General features: G+C 57.8%; 1 protein-coding gene across 1 annotated transcript in view; it reads right to left on the bottom strand.

The window, feature by feature from the left end:
- Slc12a7 (solute carrier family 12 member 7) overlaps nucleotides 1–18,459 on the bottom strand; it is a 97,358-nt gene that overhangs the window by 25,268 nt on the left and 53,631 nt on the right. The window contains exon 4 of the mRNA XM_090332158.1: nucleotides 1,811–1,957. Coding sequence (XP_090188284.1) covers nucleotides 1,811–1,957 — 147 coding nt within the window. The remainder of the gene's footprint in view (nucleotides 1–1,810; nucleotides 1,958–18,459) is intronic.

Below are 18,459 nucleotides of genomic sequence, written 5' to 3'. Positions count from 1 at the left end.
GACAGCCTGGGACAGTCACACAGGAGTGACCAGCCTGAGGACAGGGGGATGGACAGCCTGGGACGGTCACACAGGAGTGACCAGCCTGAGGACAGGAGGGCGGGCAGCCTGGGACAGTCACATAGGAGTGACCAGCCTGAGGACAGGGGGATGGGCAGCCTGGGACAGTCACACAGGAGTGACCAGCCTGAGGACAGGGGGATGGACAGCCTGGGACGGTCACACAGGAGTGTCCAGCCTGAGGACAGGGGGATGGACAGCCTGGGACGGTCACACAGGAGTGACCAGCCTGAGGACAGGGGGCGGGCAGCCTGGGACAGTCACACAGGAGTGACCAGCCTGAGGACAGGGGGATGGGCAGCCTGGGACAGTCACACAGGAGTGACCAGCCTGAGGACAGGGGGATGGGCAGCCTGGGACAGTCACACAGGAGTGACCAGCCTGAGGACAGGGGGAAGGACAGCCTGGGACAGTCACACAGGAGTGACCAGCCTGAGGACAGGGGATGGACAGCCTGGGACAGTCACACAGGAGTGACCAGCCTGAGGACAGGGGGCGGGCAGCCTGGGACAGTCACACAGGAGTGACCAGCCTGAGGACAGGGGGATGGGCAGCCTGGGACAGTCACACAGGAGTGACCAGCCTGAGGACAGGGGGTGGACAGCCTGGGACAGTCACACAGGAGTGACCAGCCTGAGGACAGGGGGATGGACAGCCTGGGACGGTCACACAGGAGTGTCCAGCCTGAGGACAGGGGGATGGACAGCCTGGGACGGTCACACAGGAGTGTCCAGCCTGAGGACAGGGGGATGGACAGCCTGGGATGGTCACACAGGAGTGACCAGCCTGAGGACAGGAGGGCGGGCAGCCTGGGACAGTCACATAGGAGTGACCAGCCTGAGGACAGGGGGATGGGCAGCCTGGGACAGTCACACAGGAGTGACCAGCCTGAGGACAGGGGGATGGACAGCCTGGGACGGTCACACAGGAGTGTCCAGCCTGAGGACAGGGGGATGGACAGCCTGGGACGGTCACACAGGAGTGACCAGCCTGAGGACAGGAGGGCGGGCAGCCTGGGACAGTCACATAGGAGTGACCAGCCTGAGGACAGGGGGATGGGCAGCCTGGGACAGTCACACAGGAGTGACCAGCCTGAGGACAGGGGGTGGGCAGACTCTTCACAGTAAGGAGGAACGTGGACTCGTAAGGGGCTCTGGGGCATAGTAAGCAGCAAAGCAACTGGATCCTGGCTCCTCACGAGGCAGAGATCTTAGGATCGCAGTTCGAAGCCAGCCCCTGAGGACAGAAGCACAGGCAGCTCGGGCAGAAAAGTTCATGAGGCTTGCCTCCAATTAACCTCCAAAGAGGTGAAAGCAGAGCTGGAGCACCATTGTTGCACAGGCTGAGTTCACGTGCACACACACACGCACACACACGCGTGCAAGGTAACGCGGACATGACCAAGAGCAGAGTTAAGGAACAGATTCCACATCTGAGGCACACGGAAGGCCGGACGGCACCGGCTCTGAAGGACGGAGCCTTGGCTGCCCGTCTCTAGGACCGGCGGTGGCTTGCCAGCTCGAGGCGGGACCCTGCCGAGTGGACAAGCAGCCTGTGCAGCCCCCAGCCCAGTGCCCACCTCACAGCACCTGCCCCGGGCCGGAGAGCGTCCCTCTGGGGCCGCCAAGAACAGCTCATCAGACCAGGCCGTGTGTGGTAGAGGAAGCCCCCCCCTCCCCATCCCCCCGCCCCCCGCAGCCGCTGTCACGGCAGAAGAACGGGGCGGCCCCGGGGCGGCCAGGGCACTCACACAGGTGCAGCACATGGCCACGATGAGGAAGGACTCCAGGACGCCGGCGGTGCCCACGATCCACGTGAGGCGCAGAAAGAGGATCACACCCAGAATGTTCTGCAGACAGGGCAGGTACACGCCAATGAAGGTGCCCATACCAGGAGCCTGCAGGAGAGCGGGGGTCAGGAGGGGAGAGCCTTGCTCCATGCCAGGAGCCTGCAGGAGAGCGGTCAGGAGGGGGGAGCCTTGCTCCATGCCAGGAGCCTGCAGGAGAGCGGGGGTCAGGAGGGGAGAGCCTTGCTCCATGCCAGGAGCCTGCAGGAGAGTGGTCAGGAGGGGAGAGCCTTGCTCCGCTCACAGCCCTGCCCAGCGAGGCTCTGAGGCCCCAGAGCAGCAGGAGGGAGGAGGACCTGGGAAAGGGCTGTCCACACAGCCAGGTCTCAGCAGCAGTGGAGGCTCAGGGCCCGGCACAAGAGCCCAGCCACTCGGCATGGCGCTGCCCCCTCCTGCACAGGGCAGAGTGAGGCAGAGACCCAGCGCGGCTCGGCCCCGCTGTGGGGGACGCTCGGGTAGGAGGCTCCAGAGGGCATTGGAGAGGCAGCCCGGCCGACGGTGGAGGTCACAGCCTGCCTCCACCTCCCCTGCTCTCGCTCACCCTCCGGAGCCCAAGGCTTTGAGGGGCCATGTGGAAGAGGGACACACTTGTCACTCTCGACAAATCCACCAGGACGAGATGAACGTGGCGGGAGCGAGCCGGCAGCCGGGCTGCCTCCCCAACACCAGCCAGCCATTCAGACCTGGGCCTGGTTGACAGCCAGCGGGGAGGCGGCTGCTGATGGGGACGAGGGTGGCGTCCCAGCAGGAAGCACACCTCAGAGCCGAGAGGCCTCCAGCGTGCACCCCCCCCCCGGGGTGGGGGCGAGGCTGAGAACGGAGCCTCTCCCAGAAGCCTGCAAGGCCACCCCGAGCCCTGCTGGGGCGTGGCTGCCTCTGGGGGCCCAGGGATGGAACTGATGAGCAGATGCCAAGAACGTGCTGAGACCCGGGCACCGGGCTCTCGCCTGTCGTCCTCGCTACTCAGGACGCCGAGATCTCAGGATCGCGACTCAAAGCCAGCCCAGGCCTAAAGTCCCTGAGACTTTTACCTCCAGGGAACCTCTAGAAAATGGGAAGGGGTGCTATGGCTCCAGGGGGAGGGCGGTAGGTAGCGTTGAACTGAAGAGCTCAGTGAGCTGCAGAGCTCAGGGACAGCGCCCAGGTCCAGAGTCCAAGCTCCAGAAAGAAAGCAAAGTGCTGGGAATTCCACCCAGACCCGCTCCCTGAGAGCCCAGCAGGAGCAGGGCTTTGGGCTCTGCCGTGGGAGACTCAGAGGTCTGCGGGAAGTGGCCGGTGTGTGGAGCGGGCTTCCTCACACGGTTCTCGGCTGCTGCCTAGCAGAGTCCCAGCGCATGCTGCATCCCGGGACCGCATTCTGGGGAGCCCAGGGCACACGTGACCTGCGAACCCCTCCCCTGGGTGCAGGTGACCTGGGGACCCCCTCCGCTGGCTCTGCCTGAAGCCAGGGTCCTTCAGAAAGGGCACGCTACCCCAGCCTCCTCGCGCCCCCACACAACGCAAGTGCTGCAGGGTCAACTCAACCCAGTACCGCACAGAGTGCAGGGTGCCGGCTGGGCAGTCCTGGACACAGCCCTTCCCTCCTGGGGTGTCAGGGTGCCTCAGTGGGGCCAGCTCGCTCCAGACAAGACCTACGCACTCACACACAGAATCTGGTTCCTCCACTGACTGGCATCCAGCTGAGAACACCAGTGCTGGGGACGAAGGGGGTGGACCTAAGGTCCTGGGGCCTGCAGGGTCCACCGGGGTGGACCTAAGGAACGAGGCCCGGCCCGGTGCTCAGGACTGGGCTGACCCACTAATTCTCTGCAGTTACAGCACCCAGTGGACGCCCCTCCAGTGTGGGGACGGCAGTGGGTGCTCAGTGTGGAGGACAGTGGGTGTTCAGTGTGGAGGACAGTGGATGTTCAGTGTGGAGGACAGTGGGTGTTCAGTGTGGAGGACAGTGGGTGTTCAGTGTGTGGAGGACAGTGGGTGTTCAGTGTGGAGGACAGTGGGTGCTCAGTGTGGAGGACAGTGGGTGTTCAGTGTGTGGAGGACAGTGGGTGTTCAGTGTGGAGGACAGTGGGTGTTCAGTGTGGAGGACAGTGGGTGTTCAGTGTGGAGGACAGTGGGTGTTCAGTGTGTGGAGGACAGTGGGTGCTCAGTGTGGAGGACAGTGGGTGTTCAGTGTGGAGGACAGTGGGTGTTCAGTGTGTAGGGCAGTGGGTGTTCAGTGTGGAGGACAGTGGGTGTTCAGTGTGTGGAGGACAGTGGGTGTATAGTGTGGAGGACAGTGGGTGTTCAGTGTGGAGGACAGTGGGTGTTCAGTGTGTGCAGGACAGTGGGTGTTCAGTGTGGAGGACAGTGGGTGTTCAGTGTGTGGAGGACAGTGGGTGTTCAGTGTGGAGGACAGTGGGTGTTCAGTGTGGAGGAGAGTGGGTGTTCAGTGTGTGCAGGACAGTGGGTGTTCAGTGTGGAGGACAGTGGGTGTTCAGTGTGTGGAGGACAGTGGGTGTTCAGTCTGGAGGACAGTGGGTGTTCAGTGTGTGGAGGACAGTGGGTGTTCAGTGTGGAGGACAGTGGGTGTTCAGTGTGTGGAGGACAGTGGGTGTTCAGTGTGTGGAGGACAGTGGGTGTTCAGTGTGGAGGACAGTGGGTGCTCAGTGTGGAGGACAGTGGGTGTTCAGTGTGGAGGACAGTGGGTGTTCAGTGTGTGGAGGACAGTGGGTGTTCGGTGTGTGGAGGACAGGGGGTGTTCACTGTGGAGGACAGTGGGTGTTCAGTGTGGAGGACAGTGGGTGTTCAGTGTGTGGAGGACAGTGGGTGTTCAGTGTGTGGAGGACAGGGGGTGTTCAGTGTGGAGGACAGTGGGTGTTCAGTGTGGAGGACAGTGGATGTTCAGTGTGGAGGACAGCGAGTGGTCAGTGTGTAGGGCAGTGGGTGTTCAGTGTGTAGGGCAGTGGGTGTTCAGTGTGGAGGACAGTGGGTGTTCAGTGTGGAGGAGAGTGGGTGTTCAGTGTGTGCAGGACAGTGGGTGTTCAGTGTGGAGGACAGTGGGTGTTCAGTGTGTGGAGGACAGTGGGTGTTCAGTCTGGAGGACAGTGGGTGTTCAGTGTGTGGAGGACAGTGGGTGTTCAGTGTGTGGAGGACAGTGGGTGTTCAGTGTGTGGAGGACAGTGGGTGTTCAGTGTGGAGGACAGTGGGTGTTCAGTGTGGAGGACAGTGGATGTTCAGTGTGGAGGACAGTGGGTGTTCAGTGTGGAGGACAGTGGGTGCTCAGTGTGGAGGACAGTGGGTGTTCAGTGTGTGGAGGACAGTGGGTGTTCAGTGTGGAGGACAGTGGGTGTTCAGTGTGTGGAGGACAGTGGGTGTTCAGTGTGTGGAGGACAGTGGGTGTTCAGTGTGGAGGACAGTGGGTGTTCAGTGTGGAGGACAGTGGATGTTCAGTGTGGAGGACAGTGGGTGTTCAGTGTGGAGGACAGTGGGTGCTCAGTGTGGAGGACAGTGGGTGTTCAGTGTGGAGGACAGTGGGTGTTCAGTGTGGAGGACAGTGGGTGTTCAGTGTGTGGAGGACAGTGGGTGTTCAGTGTGGAGGACAGTGGATGTTCAGTGTGTGGAGGACAGTGGGTGCTCAGTGTGTGGAGGACAGTGGGTGTTCAGTGTGGAGGACAGTGGGTGTTCAGTGTGTAGAGGACAGTGGGTGTTCAGTGTGGAGGACAGTGGATGTTCAGTGTGGAGGACAGTGGGTGTTCAGTGTGGAGGACAGTGGGTGTTCAGTGTGGAGGACAGTGGGTGTTCAGTGTGTGGAGGACAGTGGGTGTTCAGTGTGGAGGACAGTGGGTGTTCAGTGTGGAGGACAGTGGGTGTTCAGTGTGTGGAGGACAGTGGGTGTTCAGTGTGGAGGACAGTGGGTGTTCAGTGTGTGGAGGACAGTGGGTGTTCAGTGTGGAGGACAGTGGGTGTTCAGTGTGTGGAGGACAGTGGGTGTTCAGTGTGTGGAGGACAGTGGGTGTTCAGTGTGGAGGACAGTGGGTGTTCAGTGTGTGGAGGACAGTGGGTATTCAGTGTGGAGGACAGTGGGTGTTCAGTGTGGAGGACAGTGGGTGTTCAGTGTGTGGAGGACAGTGGGTGTTCAGTGTGGAGGACAGTGGGTGTTCAGTGTGGAGGACAGTGGGTGTTCAGTGTGTGGAGGACAGTGGGTGTTCAGTGTGTGGAGGACAGGGGGTGTTCAGTGTGGAGGACAGTGGGTGTTCAGTGTGGAGGACAGTGGATGTTCAGTGTGGAGGACAGCGAGTGGTCAGTGTGTAGGGCAGTGGGTGTTCAGTGTGTAGGGCAGTGGGTGTTCAGTGTGGAGGACAGTGGGTGTTCAGTGTGGAGGAGAGTGGGTGTTCAGTGTGTGCAGGACAGTGGGTGTTCAGTGTGGAGGACAGTGGGTGTTCAGTGTGTGGAGGACAGTGGGTGTTCAGTCTGGAGGACAGTGGGTGTTCAGTGTGTGGAGGACAGTGGGTGTTCAGTGTGTGGAGGACAGTGGGTGTTCAGTGTGTGGAGGACAGTGGGTGTTCAGTGTGGAGGACAGTGGATGTTCAGTGTGGAGGACAGTGGGTGCTCAGTGTGGAGGACAGTGGGTGTTCAGTGTGTGGAGGACAGTGGGTGTTCAGTGTGTGGAGGACAGTGGGTGTTCAGTGTGGAGGACAGTGGGTGTTCAGTGTGGAGGACAGTGGATGTTCAGTGTGGAGGACAGTGGGTGTTCAGTGTGGAGGACAGTGGGTGCTCAGTGTGGAGGACAGTGGGTGTTCAGTGTGGAGGACAGTGGGTGTTCAGTGTGGAGGACAGTGGGTGTTCAGTGTGTGGAGGACAGTGGGTGTTCAGTGTGGAGGACAGTGGATGTTCAGTGTGTGGAGGACAGTGGGTGCTCAGTGTGTGGAGGACAGTGGGTGTTCAGTGTGGAGGACAGTGGGTGTTCAGTGTGTGGAGGACAGTGGGTGTTCAGTGTGGAGGACAGTGGATGTTCAGTGTGGAGGACAGTGGGTGTTCAGTGTGGAGGACAGTGGGTGTTCAGTGTGGAGGACAGTGGGTGTTCAGTGTGTGGAGGACAGTGGGTGTTCAGTGTGGAGGACAGTGGGTGTTCAGTGTGGAGGACTGTGGGTGTTCAGTGTGTGGAGGACAGTGGGTGTTCAGTGTGGAGGACAGTGGGTGTTCAGTGTGTGGAGGACAGTGGGTGTTCAGTGTGGAGGACAGTGGGTGTTCAGTGTGGAGGACAGTGGGTGTTCAGTGTGGAGGACAGTGGGTGTTCAGTGTGTGGAGGACAGTGGGTGTTCAGTGTGTGGAGGACAGTGGATGTTCAGTGTGGAGGACAGTGGGTGTTCAGTGTGGAGGACAGTGGGTGTTCAGTGTGGAGGACAGTGGGTGTTCAGTGTGTGGAGGACAGTGGGTGTTCAGTGTGGAGGACAATGGATGTTCAGTGTGGAGGACAGTGGGTGTTCAGTGTGGAGGACAGTGGGTGTTCAGTGTGTGGAGGACAGTGGGTGTTCAGTGTGGAGGACAGTGGATGTTCAGTGTGGAGGACAGTGGGTGTTCAGTGTGGAGGACAGTGGGTGTTCAGTGTGGAGGACAGTGGATGTTCAGTGTGGAGGACAGTGGGTGTTCAGTGTGGAGGACAGTGGGTGTTCAGTGTGGAGGACAGTGGGTGTTCAGTGTGTGGAGGACAGTGGGTGTTCAGTGTGGAGGACAGTGGATGTTCAGTGTGGAGGACAGTGGGTGTTCAGTGTGGAGGACAGTGGGTGTTCAGTGTGGAGGACAGTGGGTGTTCAGTGTGTGGAGGACAGTGGGTGTTCAGTGTGTGGAGGACAGTGGGTGTTCAGTGTGGAGGACAGTGGGTGTTCAGTGTGGAGGACAGTGGGTGTTCAGTGTGGAGGACAGTGGATGTTCAGTGTGGAGGACAGTGGGTGTTCAGTGTGGAGGACAGTGGGTGTTCAGTGTGGAGGACAGTGGGTGTTCAGTGTGTGGAGGACAGTGGGTGTTCAGTGTGTGGAGGACAGTGGGTGTTCAGTGTGGAGGACAGTGGGTGTTCAGTGTGTGGAGGACAGTGGGTGTTCAGTGTGTGGAGGACAGTGGGTGTTCAGTGTGGAGGACAGTGGATGTTCAGTGTGGAGGACAGTGGGTGTTCAGTGTGGAGGACAGTGGGTGTTCAGTGTGTGGAGGACAGTGGGTGTTCAGTGTGTGGAGGACAGTGGGTGTTCAGTGTGGAGGACAGTGGGTGTTCAGTGTGTGGAGGACAGTGGGTGTTCAGTGTGTGGAGGACAGTGGGTGTTCAGTGTGGAGGACAGTGGATGTTCAGTGTGGAGGACAGTGGGTGTTCAGTGTGGAGGACAGTGGGTGTTCAGTGTGGAGGACAGTGGGTGTTCAGTGTGTGGAGGACAGTGGGTGTTCAGTGTGGAGGACAGTGGGTGTTCAGTGTGTGGAGGACAGTGGGTGTTCAGTGTGTGGAGGACAGTGGGTGTTCAGTGTGTGGAGGACAGTGGGTGTTCAGTGTGGAGGACAGTGGGTGTTCAGTGTGGAGGACAGTGGGTGTTCAGTGTGTGGAGGACAGTGGGTGTTCAGTGTGGAGGACAGTGGGTGTTCAGTGTGGAGGACAGTGGGTGTTCAGTGTGGAGGACAGTGGGTGTTCAGTGTGGAGGACAGTGGATGTTCAGTGTGGAGGACAGTGGGTGTTCAGTGTGGAGGACAGTGGGTGTTCAGTGTGTGGAGGACAGTGGGTGTTCAGTGTGTGGAGGACAGTGGATGTTCAGTGTGGAGGACAGTGGATGTTCAGTGTGGAGGACAGTGGGTGTTCAGTGTGTGGAGGACAGTGGGTGTTCAGTTTGTGGAGGACAGTGGGTGTTCAGTGTGGAGGACAGTGGGTGTTCAGTGTGTGGAGGACAGTGGGTGTTTAGTGTGTGGAGGACAGTGGGTGTTCAGTGTGTGGAGGACAGTGGGTGTTCAGTGTGGAGGACAGTGGATGTTCAGTGTGGAGGACAGTGGGTGTTCAGTGTGGAGGACAGTGGGTGTTCAGTGTGGAGGACAGTGGGTGTTCAGTGTGTGGAGGACAGTGGGTGTTCAGTGTGGAGGACAGTGGGTGTTCAGTGTGGAGGACAGTGGGTGTTCAGTGTGTGGAGGACAGTGGGTGTTCAGTGTGGAGGACAGTGGGTGTTCAGTGTGTGGAGGACAGTGGGTGTTCAGTGTGGAGGACAGTGGGTGTTCAGTGTGGAGGACAGTGGGTGTTCAGTGTGGAGGACAGTGGGTGTTCAGTGTGTGGAGGACAGTGGGTGTTCAGTTTGTGGAGGACAGTGGGTGTTCAGTGTGGAGGACAATGGATGTTCAGTGTGGAGGACAGTGGGTGTTCAGTGTGGAGGACAGTGGGTGTTCAGTGTGGAGGACAGTGGGTGTTCAGTGTGCAGGACAGTGGGTGTTCAGTGTGGAGGACAGTGGGTGTTCAGTGTGTGGAGGACAGTGGGTGTTCAGTGTGGAGGACAGTGGATGTTCAGTGTGGAGGACAGTGGGTGTTCAGTGTGGAGGACAGTGGGTGTTCAGTGTGGAGGACAGTGGGTGTTCAGTGTGTGGAGGACAGTGGATGTTCAGTGTGGAGGACAGTGGGTGTTCAGTGTGGAGGACAGTGGATGTTCAGTGTGGAGGACAGTGGGTGTTCAGTGTGGAGGACAGTGGGTGTTCAGTGTGGAGGACAGCGGGTGTTCAGTGTGTGGAGGACAGTGGGTGTTTAGTGTGTGGAGGACAGTGGGTGTTCAGTGTGGAGGACAGTGGGTGTTCAGTGTGGAGGACAGTGGGTGTATAGTGTGGAGGACAGTGGGTGTTCAGACGGAGGACAGTGGGTGTATAGTGTGGAGGACAGTGGGTGTTCAGTGTGGAGGACAGTGGATGTTCAGTGTGTGGAGGACAGTGGGTGTTCAGTGTGTGGAGGACAGTGGGTGTTCAGTGTGGAGGACAGTGGGTGTTCAGTGTGGAGGACAGTGGGTGTTCAGTGTGGAGGACAGCGGGTGTTCAGTGTGTGGAGGACAGTGGGTGTTCAGTGTGTGGAGGACAGTGGGTGTTCAGTGTGGAGGACAGTGGATGTTCAGTGTGGAGGACAGTGGGTGTTCAGTGTGGAGGACAGTGGGTGTTCAGTGTGGAGGACAGCGGGTGTTCAGTGTGTGGAGGACAGTGGGTGTTTAGTGTGTGGAGGACAGTGGGTGTTCAGTGTGGAGGACAGTGGGTGTTCAGTGTGGAGGACAGTGGGTGTATAGTGTGGAGGACAGTGGGTGTTCAGACGGAGGACAGTGGGTGTATAGTGTGGAGGACAGTGGGTGTTCAGTGTGGAGGACAGTGGATGTTCAGTGTGTGGAGGACAGTGGGTGTTCAGTGTGTGGAGGACAGTGGGTGTTCAGTGTGGAGGACAGTGGGTGTTCAGTGTGGAGGACAGTGGGTGTTCAGTGTGGAGGACAGTGGGTGTTCAGTGTGGAGGACAGCGGGTGTTCAGTGTGTGGAGGACAGTGGGTGTTCAGTGTGTGGAGGACAGTGGGTGTTCAGTGTGGAGGACAGTGGATGTTCAGTGTGGAGGACAGTGGGTGTTCAGTGTGGAGGACAGTGGGTGTTCAGTGTGGAGGACAGCGGGTGTTCAGTGTGTGGAGGACAGTGGGTGTTTAGTGTGTGGAGGACAGTGGGTGTTCAGTGTGGAGGACAGTGGGTGTTCAGTGTGGAGGACAGTGGGTGTATAGTGTGGAGGACAGTGGGTGTTCAGACGGAGGACAGTGGGTGTATAGTGTGGAGGACAGTGGGTGTTCAGTGTGGAGGACAGTGGATGTTCAGTGTGTGGAGGACAGTGGGTGTTCAGTGTGTGGAGGACAGTGGGTGTATAGTGTGGAGGACAGTGGGTGTTCAGTGTGGAGGACAGTGGGTGTTCAGTGTGTGGAGGACAGTGGGTGTTCAGTGTGTGGAGGACAGTGGGTGTTCAGTGTGGAGGACAGTGGGTGTTCAGTGTGGAGGACAGTGGGTGTTCAGTGTGTAGGGCAGTGGGTGTTCAGTGTGGAGGACAGTGGGTGTTCAGTGTGTGGAGGACAGTGGGTGTATAGTGTGGAGGACAGTGGGTGTTCAGTGTGGAGGAGAGTGGGTGTTCAGTGTGTGCAGGACAGTGGGTGTTCAGTGTGGAGGACAGTGGGTGTTCAGTGTGTGGAGGACAGTGGGTGTTCAGTGTGGAGGACAGTGGGTGTTCAGTGTGGAGGAGAGTGGGTGTTCAGTGTGTGCAGGACAGTGGGTGTTCAGTGTGGAGGACAGTGGGTGTTCAGTGTGTGGAGGACAGTGGGTGTTCAGTCTGGAGGACAGTGGGTGTTCAGTGTGTGGAGGACAGTGGGTGTTCAGTGTGGAGGACAGTGGGTGTTCAGTGTGTGGAGGACAGTGGGTGTTCAGTGTGTGGAGGACAGTGGGTGTTCAGTGTGGAGGACAGTGGGTGCTCAGTGTGGAGGACAGTGGGTGTTCAGTGTGGAGGACAGTGGGTGTTCAGTGTGTGGAGGACAGTGGGTGTTCGGTGTGTGGAGGACAGGGGGTGTTCAGTGTGGAGGACAGTGGGTGTTCAGTGTGGAGGACAGTGGGTGTTCAGTGTGTGGAGGACAGTGGGTGTTCAGTGTGTGGAGGACAGGGGGTGTTCAGTGTGGAGGACAGTGGGTGTTCAGTGTGGAGGACAGTGGATGTTCAGTGTGGAGGACAGCGAGTGGTCAGTGTGTAGGGCAGTGGGTGTTCAGTGTGTAGGGCAGTGGGTGTTCAGTGTGGAGGACAGTGGGTGTTCAGTGTGGAGGAGAGTGGGTGTTCAGTGTGTGCAGGACAGTGGGTGTTCAGTGTGGAGGACAGTGGGTGTTCAGTGTGTGGAGGACAGTGGGTGTTCAGTCTGGAGGACAGTGGGTGTTCAGTGTGTGGAGGACAGTGGGTGTTCAGTGTGTGGAGGACAGTGGGTGTTCAGTGTGTGGAGGACAGTGGGTGTTCAGTGTGGAGGACAGTGGGTGTTCAGTGTGGAGGACAGTGGATGTTCAGTGTGGAGGACAGTGGGTGTTCAGTGTGGAGGACAGTGGGTGCTCAGTGTGGAGGACAGTGGGTGTTCAGTGTGTGGAGGACAGTGGGTGTTCAGTGTGGAGGACAGTGGGTGTTCAGTGTGTGGAGGACAGTGGGTGTTCAGTGTGTGGAGGACAGTGGGTGTTCAGTGTGGAGGACAGTGGATGTTCAGTGTGGAGGACAGTGGATGTTCAGTGTGGAGGACAGTGGGTGTTCAGTGTGGAGGACAGTGGGTGCTCAGTGTGGAGGACAGTGGGTGTTCAGTGTGGAGGACAGTGGGTGTTCAGTGTGGAGGACAGTGGGTGTTCAGTGTGTGGAGGACAGTGGGTGTTCAGTGTGGAGGACAGTGGATGTTCAGTGTGTGGAGGACAGTGGGTGCTCAGTGTGTGGAGGACAGTGGGTGTTCAGTGTGGAGGACAGTGGGTGTTCAGTGTGTGGAGGACAGTGGGTGTTCAGTGTGGAGGACAGTGGATGTTCAGTGTGGAGGACAGTGGGTGTTCAGTGTGGAGGACAGTGGGTGTTCAGTGTGGAGGACAGTGGGTGTTCAGTGTGGAGGACAGTGGGTGTTCAGTGTGTGGAGGACAGTGGGTGTTCAGTGTGTGGAGGACAGTGGGTGTTCAGTGTGGAGGACAGTGGATGTTCAGTGTGGAGGACAGTGGGTGTTCAGTGTGGAGGACAGTGGGTGTTCAGTGTGGAGGACAGTGGGTGTTCAGTGTGTGGAGGACAGTGGGTATTCAGTGTGGAGGACAGTGGGTGTTCAGTGTGGAGGACAGTGGGTGTTCAGTGTGTGGAGGACAGTGGGTGTTCAGTGTGGAGGACAGTGGGTGTTCAGTGTGGAGGACAGTGGGTGTTCAGTGTGTGGAGGACAGTGGGTGTTCAGTGTGGAGGACAGTGGGTGTTCAGTGTGTGGAGGACAGTGGGTGTTCAGTGTGTGGAGGACAGTGGGTGTTCAGTGTGTGGAGGACAGTGGGTGTTCAGTGTGTGGAGGACAGTGGGTGTTCAGTGTGGAGGACAGTGGGTGTTCAGTGTGGAGGACAGTGGGTGTTCAGTGTGGAGGACAGTGGATGTTCAGTGTGGAGGACAGTGGGTGTTCAGTGTGGAGGACAGTGGGTGTTCAGTGTGGAGGACAGTGGGTGTTCAGTGTGTGGAGGACAGTGGGTGTTCAGTGTGGAGGACAGTGGGTGTTCAGTGTGTGGAGGACAGTGGGTGCTCAGTGTGGAGGACAGTGGGTGTTCAGTGTGGAGGACAGTGGGTGTTCAGTGTGTAGGGCAGTGGGTGTTCAGTGTGGAGGACAGTGGGTGTTCAGTGTGTGGAGGACAGTGGGTGTATAGTGTGGAGGACAGTGGGTGTTCAGTGTGGAGGAGAGTGGGTGTTCAGTGTGTGCAGGACAGTGGGTGTTCAGTGTGGAGGACAGTGGGTGTTCAGTGTGTGGAGGACAGTGGGTGTTCAGTGTGGAGGACAGTGGGTGTTCAGTGTGGAGGACAGTGGGTGTTCAGTGTGTGGAGGACAGTGGGTGTTCAGTGTGTGGAGGACAGTGGGTGTTCAGTGTGTGGAGGACAGTGGGTGTTCAGTGTGGAGGACAGTGGGTGTTCAGTGTGGAGGACAGTGGGTGTTCAGTGTGGAGGACAGTGGATGTTCAGTGTGGAGGACAGTGGGTGTTCAGTGTGGAGGACAGTGGGTGTTCAGTGTGTGGAGGACAGTGGGTGTTCAGTGTGTGGAGGACAGTGGATGTTCAGTGTGGAGGACAGTGGATGTTCAGTGTGGAGGACAGTGGGTGTTCAGTGTGTGGAGGACAGTGGGTGTTCAGTGTGTGGAGGACAGTGGGTGTTCAGTGTGGAGGACAGTGGGTGTTCAGTGTGTGGAGGACAGTGGGTGTTCAGTGTGTGGAGGACAGTGGGTGTTCAGTGTGGAGGACAGTGGATGTTCAGTGTGGAGGACAGTGGGTGTTCAGTGTGGAGGACAGTGGGTGTTCAGTGTGGAGGACAGTGGGTGTTCAGTGTGTGGAGGACAGTGGGTGTTCAGTGTGGAGGACAGTGGGTGTTCAGTGTGTGGAGGACAGTGGGTGTTCAGTGTGTGGAGGACAGTGGGTGTTCAGTGTGTGGAGGACAGTGGGTGTTCAGTGTGGAGGACAGTGGGTGTTCAGTGTGGAGGACAGTGGGTGTTCAGTGTGTGGAGGACAGTGGGTGTTCAGTGTGTGGAGGACAGTGGGTGTTCAGTGTGGAGGACAGTGGGTGTTCAGTGTGGAGGACAGTGGATGTTCAGTGTGGAGGACAGCGAGTGGTCAGTGTGTAGGGCAGTGGGTGTTCAGTGTGTAGGGCAGTGGGTGTTCAGTGTGGAGGACAGTGGGTGTTCAGTGTGGAGGAGAGTGGGTGTTCAGTGTGTGCAGGACAGTGGGTGTTCAGTGTGGAGGACAGTGGGTGTTCAGTGTGTGGAGGACAGTGGGTGTTCAGTCTGGAGGACAGTGGGTGTTCAGTGTGTGGAGGACAGTGGGTGTTCAGTGTGTGGAGGACAGTGGGTGTTCAGTGTGTGGAGGACAGTGGGTGTTCAGTGTGGAGGACAGTGGGTGTTCAGTGTGGAGGACAGTGGATGTTCAGTGTGGAGGACAGTGGGTGTTCAGTGTGGAGGACAGTGGGTGCTCAGTGTGGAGGACAGTGGGTGTTCAGTGTGTGGAGGACAGTGGGTGTTCAGTGTGGAGGACAGTGGGTGTTCAGTGTGTGGAGGACAGTGGGTGTTCAGTGTGTGGAGGACAGTGGGTGTTCAGTGTGTGGAGGACAGTGGGTGTTCAGTGTGGAGGACAGTGGGTGTTCAGTGTGGAGGACAGTGGATGTTCAGTGTGGAGGACAGTGGGTGTTCAGTGTGGAGGACAGTGGGTGCTCAGTGTGGAGGACAGTGGGTGTTCAGTGTGGAGGACAGTGGGTGTTCAGTGTGGAGGACAGTGGGTGTTCAGTGTGTGGAGGACAGTGGGTGTTCAGTGTGGAGGACAGTGGATGTTCAGTGTGTGGAGGACAGTGGGTGCTCAGTGTGTGGAGGACAGTGGGTGTTCAGTGTGGAGGACAGTGGGTGTTCAGTGTGTGGAGGACAGTGGGTGTTCAGTGTGGAGGACAGTGGATGTTCAGTGTGGAGGACAGTGGGTGTTCAGTGTGGAGGACAGTGGGTGTTCAGTGTGGAGGACAGTGGGTGTTCAGTGTGTGGAGGACAGTGGGTGTTCAGTGTGGAGGACAGTGGGTGTTCAGTGTGGAGGACAGTGGGTGTTCAGTGTGTGGAGGACAGTGGGTGTTCAGTGTGGAGGACAGTGGGTGTTCAGTGTGTGGAGGACAGTGGGTGTTCAGTGTGGAGGACAGTGGGTGTTCAGTGTGGAGGACAGTGGGTGTTCAGTGTGTGGAGGACAGTGGGTGTTCAGTGTGGAGGACAGTGGGTGTTCAGTGTGGAGGACAGTGGATGTTCAGTGTGGAGGACAGTGGGTGTTCAGTGTGGAGGACAGTGGGTGTTCAGTGTGGAGGACAGTGGGTGTTCAGTGTGTGGAGGACAGTGGGTGTTCAGTGTGTGGAGGACAGTGGATGTTCAGTGTGGAGGACAGTGGGTGTTCAGTGTGGAGGACAGTGGGTGTTCAGTGTGGAGGACAGTGGATGTTCAGTGTGGAGGACAGTGGGTGTTCAGTGTGTGGAGGACAGTGGGTGTTCAGTGTGGAGGACAGTGGATGTTCAGTGTGGAGGACAGTGGGTGTTCAGTGTGGAGGACAGTGGGTGTTCAGTGTGGAGGACAGTGGGTGTTCAGTGTGTGGAGGACAGTGGGTATTCAGTGTGGAGGACAGTGGGTGTTCAGTGTGGAGGACAGTGGGTGTTCAGTGTGTGGAGGACAGTGGGTGTTCAGTGTGGAGGACAGTGGGTGTTCAGTGTGGAGGACAGTGGGTGTTCAGTGTGGAGGACAGTGGATGTTCAGTGTGGAGGACAGTGGGTGCTCAGTGTGTGGAGGACAGTGGGTGTTCAGTGTGGAGGACAGTGGGTGTTCAGTGTGGAGGACAGTGGGTGTTCAGTGTGGAGGACAGTGGGTGTTCAGTGTGTGGAGGACAGGGGGTGTTCAGTGTGGAGGACAGTGGGTGTTCAGTGTGGAGGACAGTGGATGTTCACTGTGGAGGACAGTGGGTGTTCAGTGTGTGGAGGACAGGGGGTGTTCAGTGTGGAGGACAGTGGGTGTTCAGTGTGGAGGACAGTGGATGTTCAGTGTGGAGGACAGTGGGTGTTCAGTGTGGAGGACAGCGAGTGGTCAGTGTGTAGGGCAGTGGGTGTTCAGTGTGTAGGGCAGTGGGTGTTCAGTGTGGAGGACAGTGGGTGTTCAGTGTGGAGGAGAGTGGGTGTTCAGTGTGTGCAGGACAGTGGGTGTTCAGTGTGGAGGACAGTGGGTGTTCAGTGTGTGGAGGACAGTGGGTGTTCAGTCTGGAGGACAGTGGGTGTTCAGTGTGTGGAGGACAGTGGGTGTTCAGTGTGTGGAGGACAGTGGGTGTTCAGTGTGTGGAGGACAGTGGGTGTTCAGTGTGGAGGACAGTGGATGTTCAGTGTGGAGGACAGTGGGTGTTCAGTGTGGAGGACAGTGGGTGCTCAGTGTGGAGGACAGTGGGTGTTCAGTGTGTGGAGGACAGTGGGTGTTCAGTGTGTGGAGGACAGTGGGTGTTCAGTGTGGAGGACAGTGGGTGTTCAGTGTGGAGGACAGTGGATGTTCAGTGTGGAGGACAGTGGGTGTTCAGTGTGGAGGACAGTGGGTGCTCAGTGTGGAGGACAGTGGGTGTTCAGTGTGGAGGACAGTGGGTGTTCAGTGTGGAGGACAGTGGGTGTTCAGTGTGTGGAGGACAGTGGGTGTTCAGTGTGGAGGACAGTGGATGTTCAGTGTGTGGAGGACAGTGGGTGCTCAGTGTGTGGAGGACAGTGGGTGTTCAGTGTGGAGGACAGTGGGTGTTCAGTGTGTGGAGGACAGTGGGTGTTCAGTGTGGAGGACAGTGGATGTTCAGTGTGGAGGACAGTGGGTGTTCAGTGTGGAGGACAGTGGGTGTTCAGTGTGGAGGACAGTGGGTGTTCAGTGTGTGGAGGACAGTGGGTGTTCAGTGTGGAGGACAGTGGGTGTTCAGTGTGGAGGACTGTGGGTGTTCAGTGTGTGGAGGACAGTGGGTGTTCAGTGTGGAGGACAGTGGGTGTTCAGTGTGTGGAGGACAGTGGGTGTTCAGTGTGGAGGACAGTGGGTGTTCAGTGTGGAGGACAGTGGGTGTTCAGTGTGTGGAGGACAGTGGGTGTTCAGTGTGGAGGACAATGGATGTTCAGTGTGGAGGACAGTGGGTGTTCAGTGTGGAGGACAGTGGGTGTTCAGTGTGTGGAGGACAGTGGGTGTTCAGTGTGGAGGACAGTGGATGTTCAGTGTGGAGGACAGTGGGTGTTCAGTGTGGAGGACAGTGGGTGTTCAGTGTGGAGGACAGTGGATGTTCAGTGTGGAGGACAGTGGGTGTTCAGTGTGGAGGACAGTGGGTGTTCAGTGTGTGGAGGACAGTGGGTGTTCAGTGTGTGGAGGACAGTGGGTGTTCAGTGTGGAGGACAGTGGATGTTCAGTGTGGAGGACAGTGGGTGTTCAGTGTGGAGGACAGTGGGTGTTCAGTGTGTGGAGGACAGTGGGTGTTCAGTGTGTGGAGGACAGTGGGTGTTCAGTGTGGAGGACAGTGGGTGTTCAGTGTGTGGAGGACAGTGGGTGTTCAGTGTGTGGAGGACAGTGGGTGTTCAGTGTGGAGGACAGTGGATGTTCAGTGTGGAGGACAGTGGGTGTTCAGTGTGGAGGACAGTGGGTGTTCAGTGTGGAGGACAGTGGGTGTTCAGTGTGTGGAGGACAGTGGGTGTTCAGTGTGGAGGACAGTGGGTGTTCAGTGTGTGGAGGACAGTGGGTGTTCAGTGTGTGGAGGACAGTGGGTGTTCAGTGTGTGGAGGACAGTGGGTGTTCAGTGTGTGGAGGACAGTGGGTGTTCAGTGTGGAGGACAGTGGGTGTTCAGTGTGGAGGACAGTGGGTGTTCAGTGTGTGGAGGACAGTGGGTGTTCAGTGTGTGGAGGACAGTGGGTGTTCAGTGTGGAGGACAGTGGGTGTTCAGTGTGGAGGACAGTGGGTGTTCAGTGTGGAGGACAGTGGATGTTCAGTGTGGAGGACAGTGGGTGTTCAGTGTGGAGGACAGTGGGTGTTCAGTGTGTGGAGGACAGTGGGTGTTCAGTGTGTGGAGGACAGTGGATGTTCAGTGTGGAGGACAGTGGATGTTCAGTGTGGAGGACAGTGGGTGTTCAGTGTGTGGAGGACAGTGGGTGTTCAGTGTGTGGAGGACAGTGGGTGTTCAGTGTGGAGGACAGTGGGTGTTCAGTGTGTGGAGGACAGTGGGTGTTCAGTGTGTGGAGGACAGTGGGTGTTCAGTGTGGAGGACAGTGGATGTTCAGTGTGGAGGACAGTGGGTGTTCAGTGTGGAGGACAGTGGGTGTTCAGT

The sequence above is a fragment of the Megascapheus bottae genome, chromosome 4 (genome assembly GCF_031878675.1).
Source record: "Megascapheus bottae isolate mThoBot1 chromosome 4, mThoBot2.hap1, whole genome shotgun sequence".
NCBI lineage: Eukaryota > Metazoa > Chordata > Mammalia > Rodentia > Geomyidae > Megascapheus > Megascapheus bottae.
Note: the sequence above shows the minus strand (reverse complement) of the source record. Positions and strands in the feature narration are given on the sequence as shown.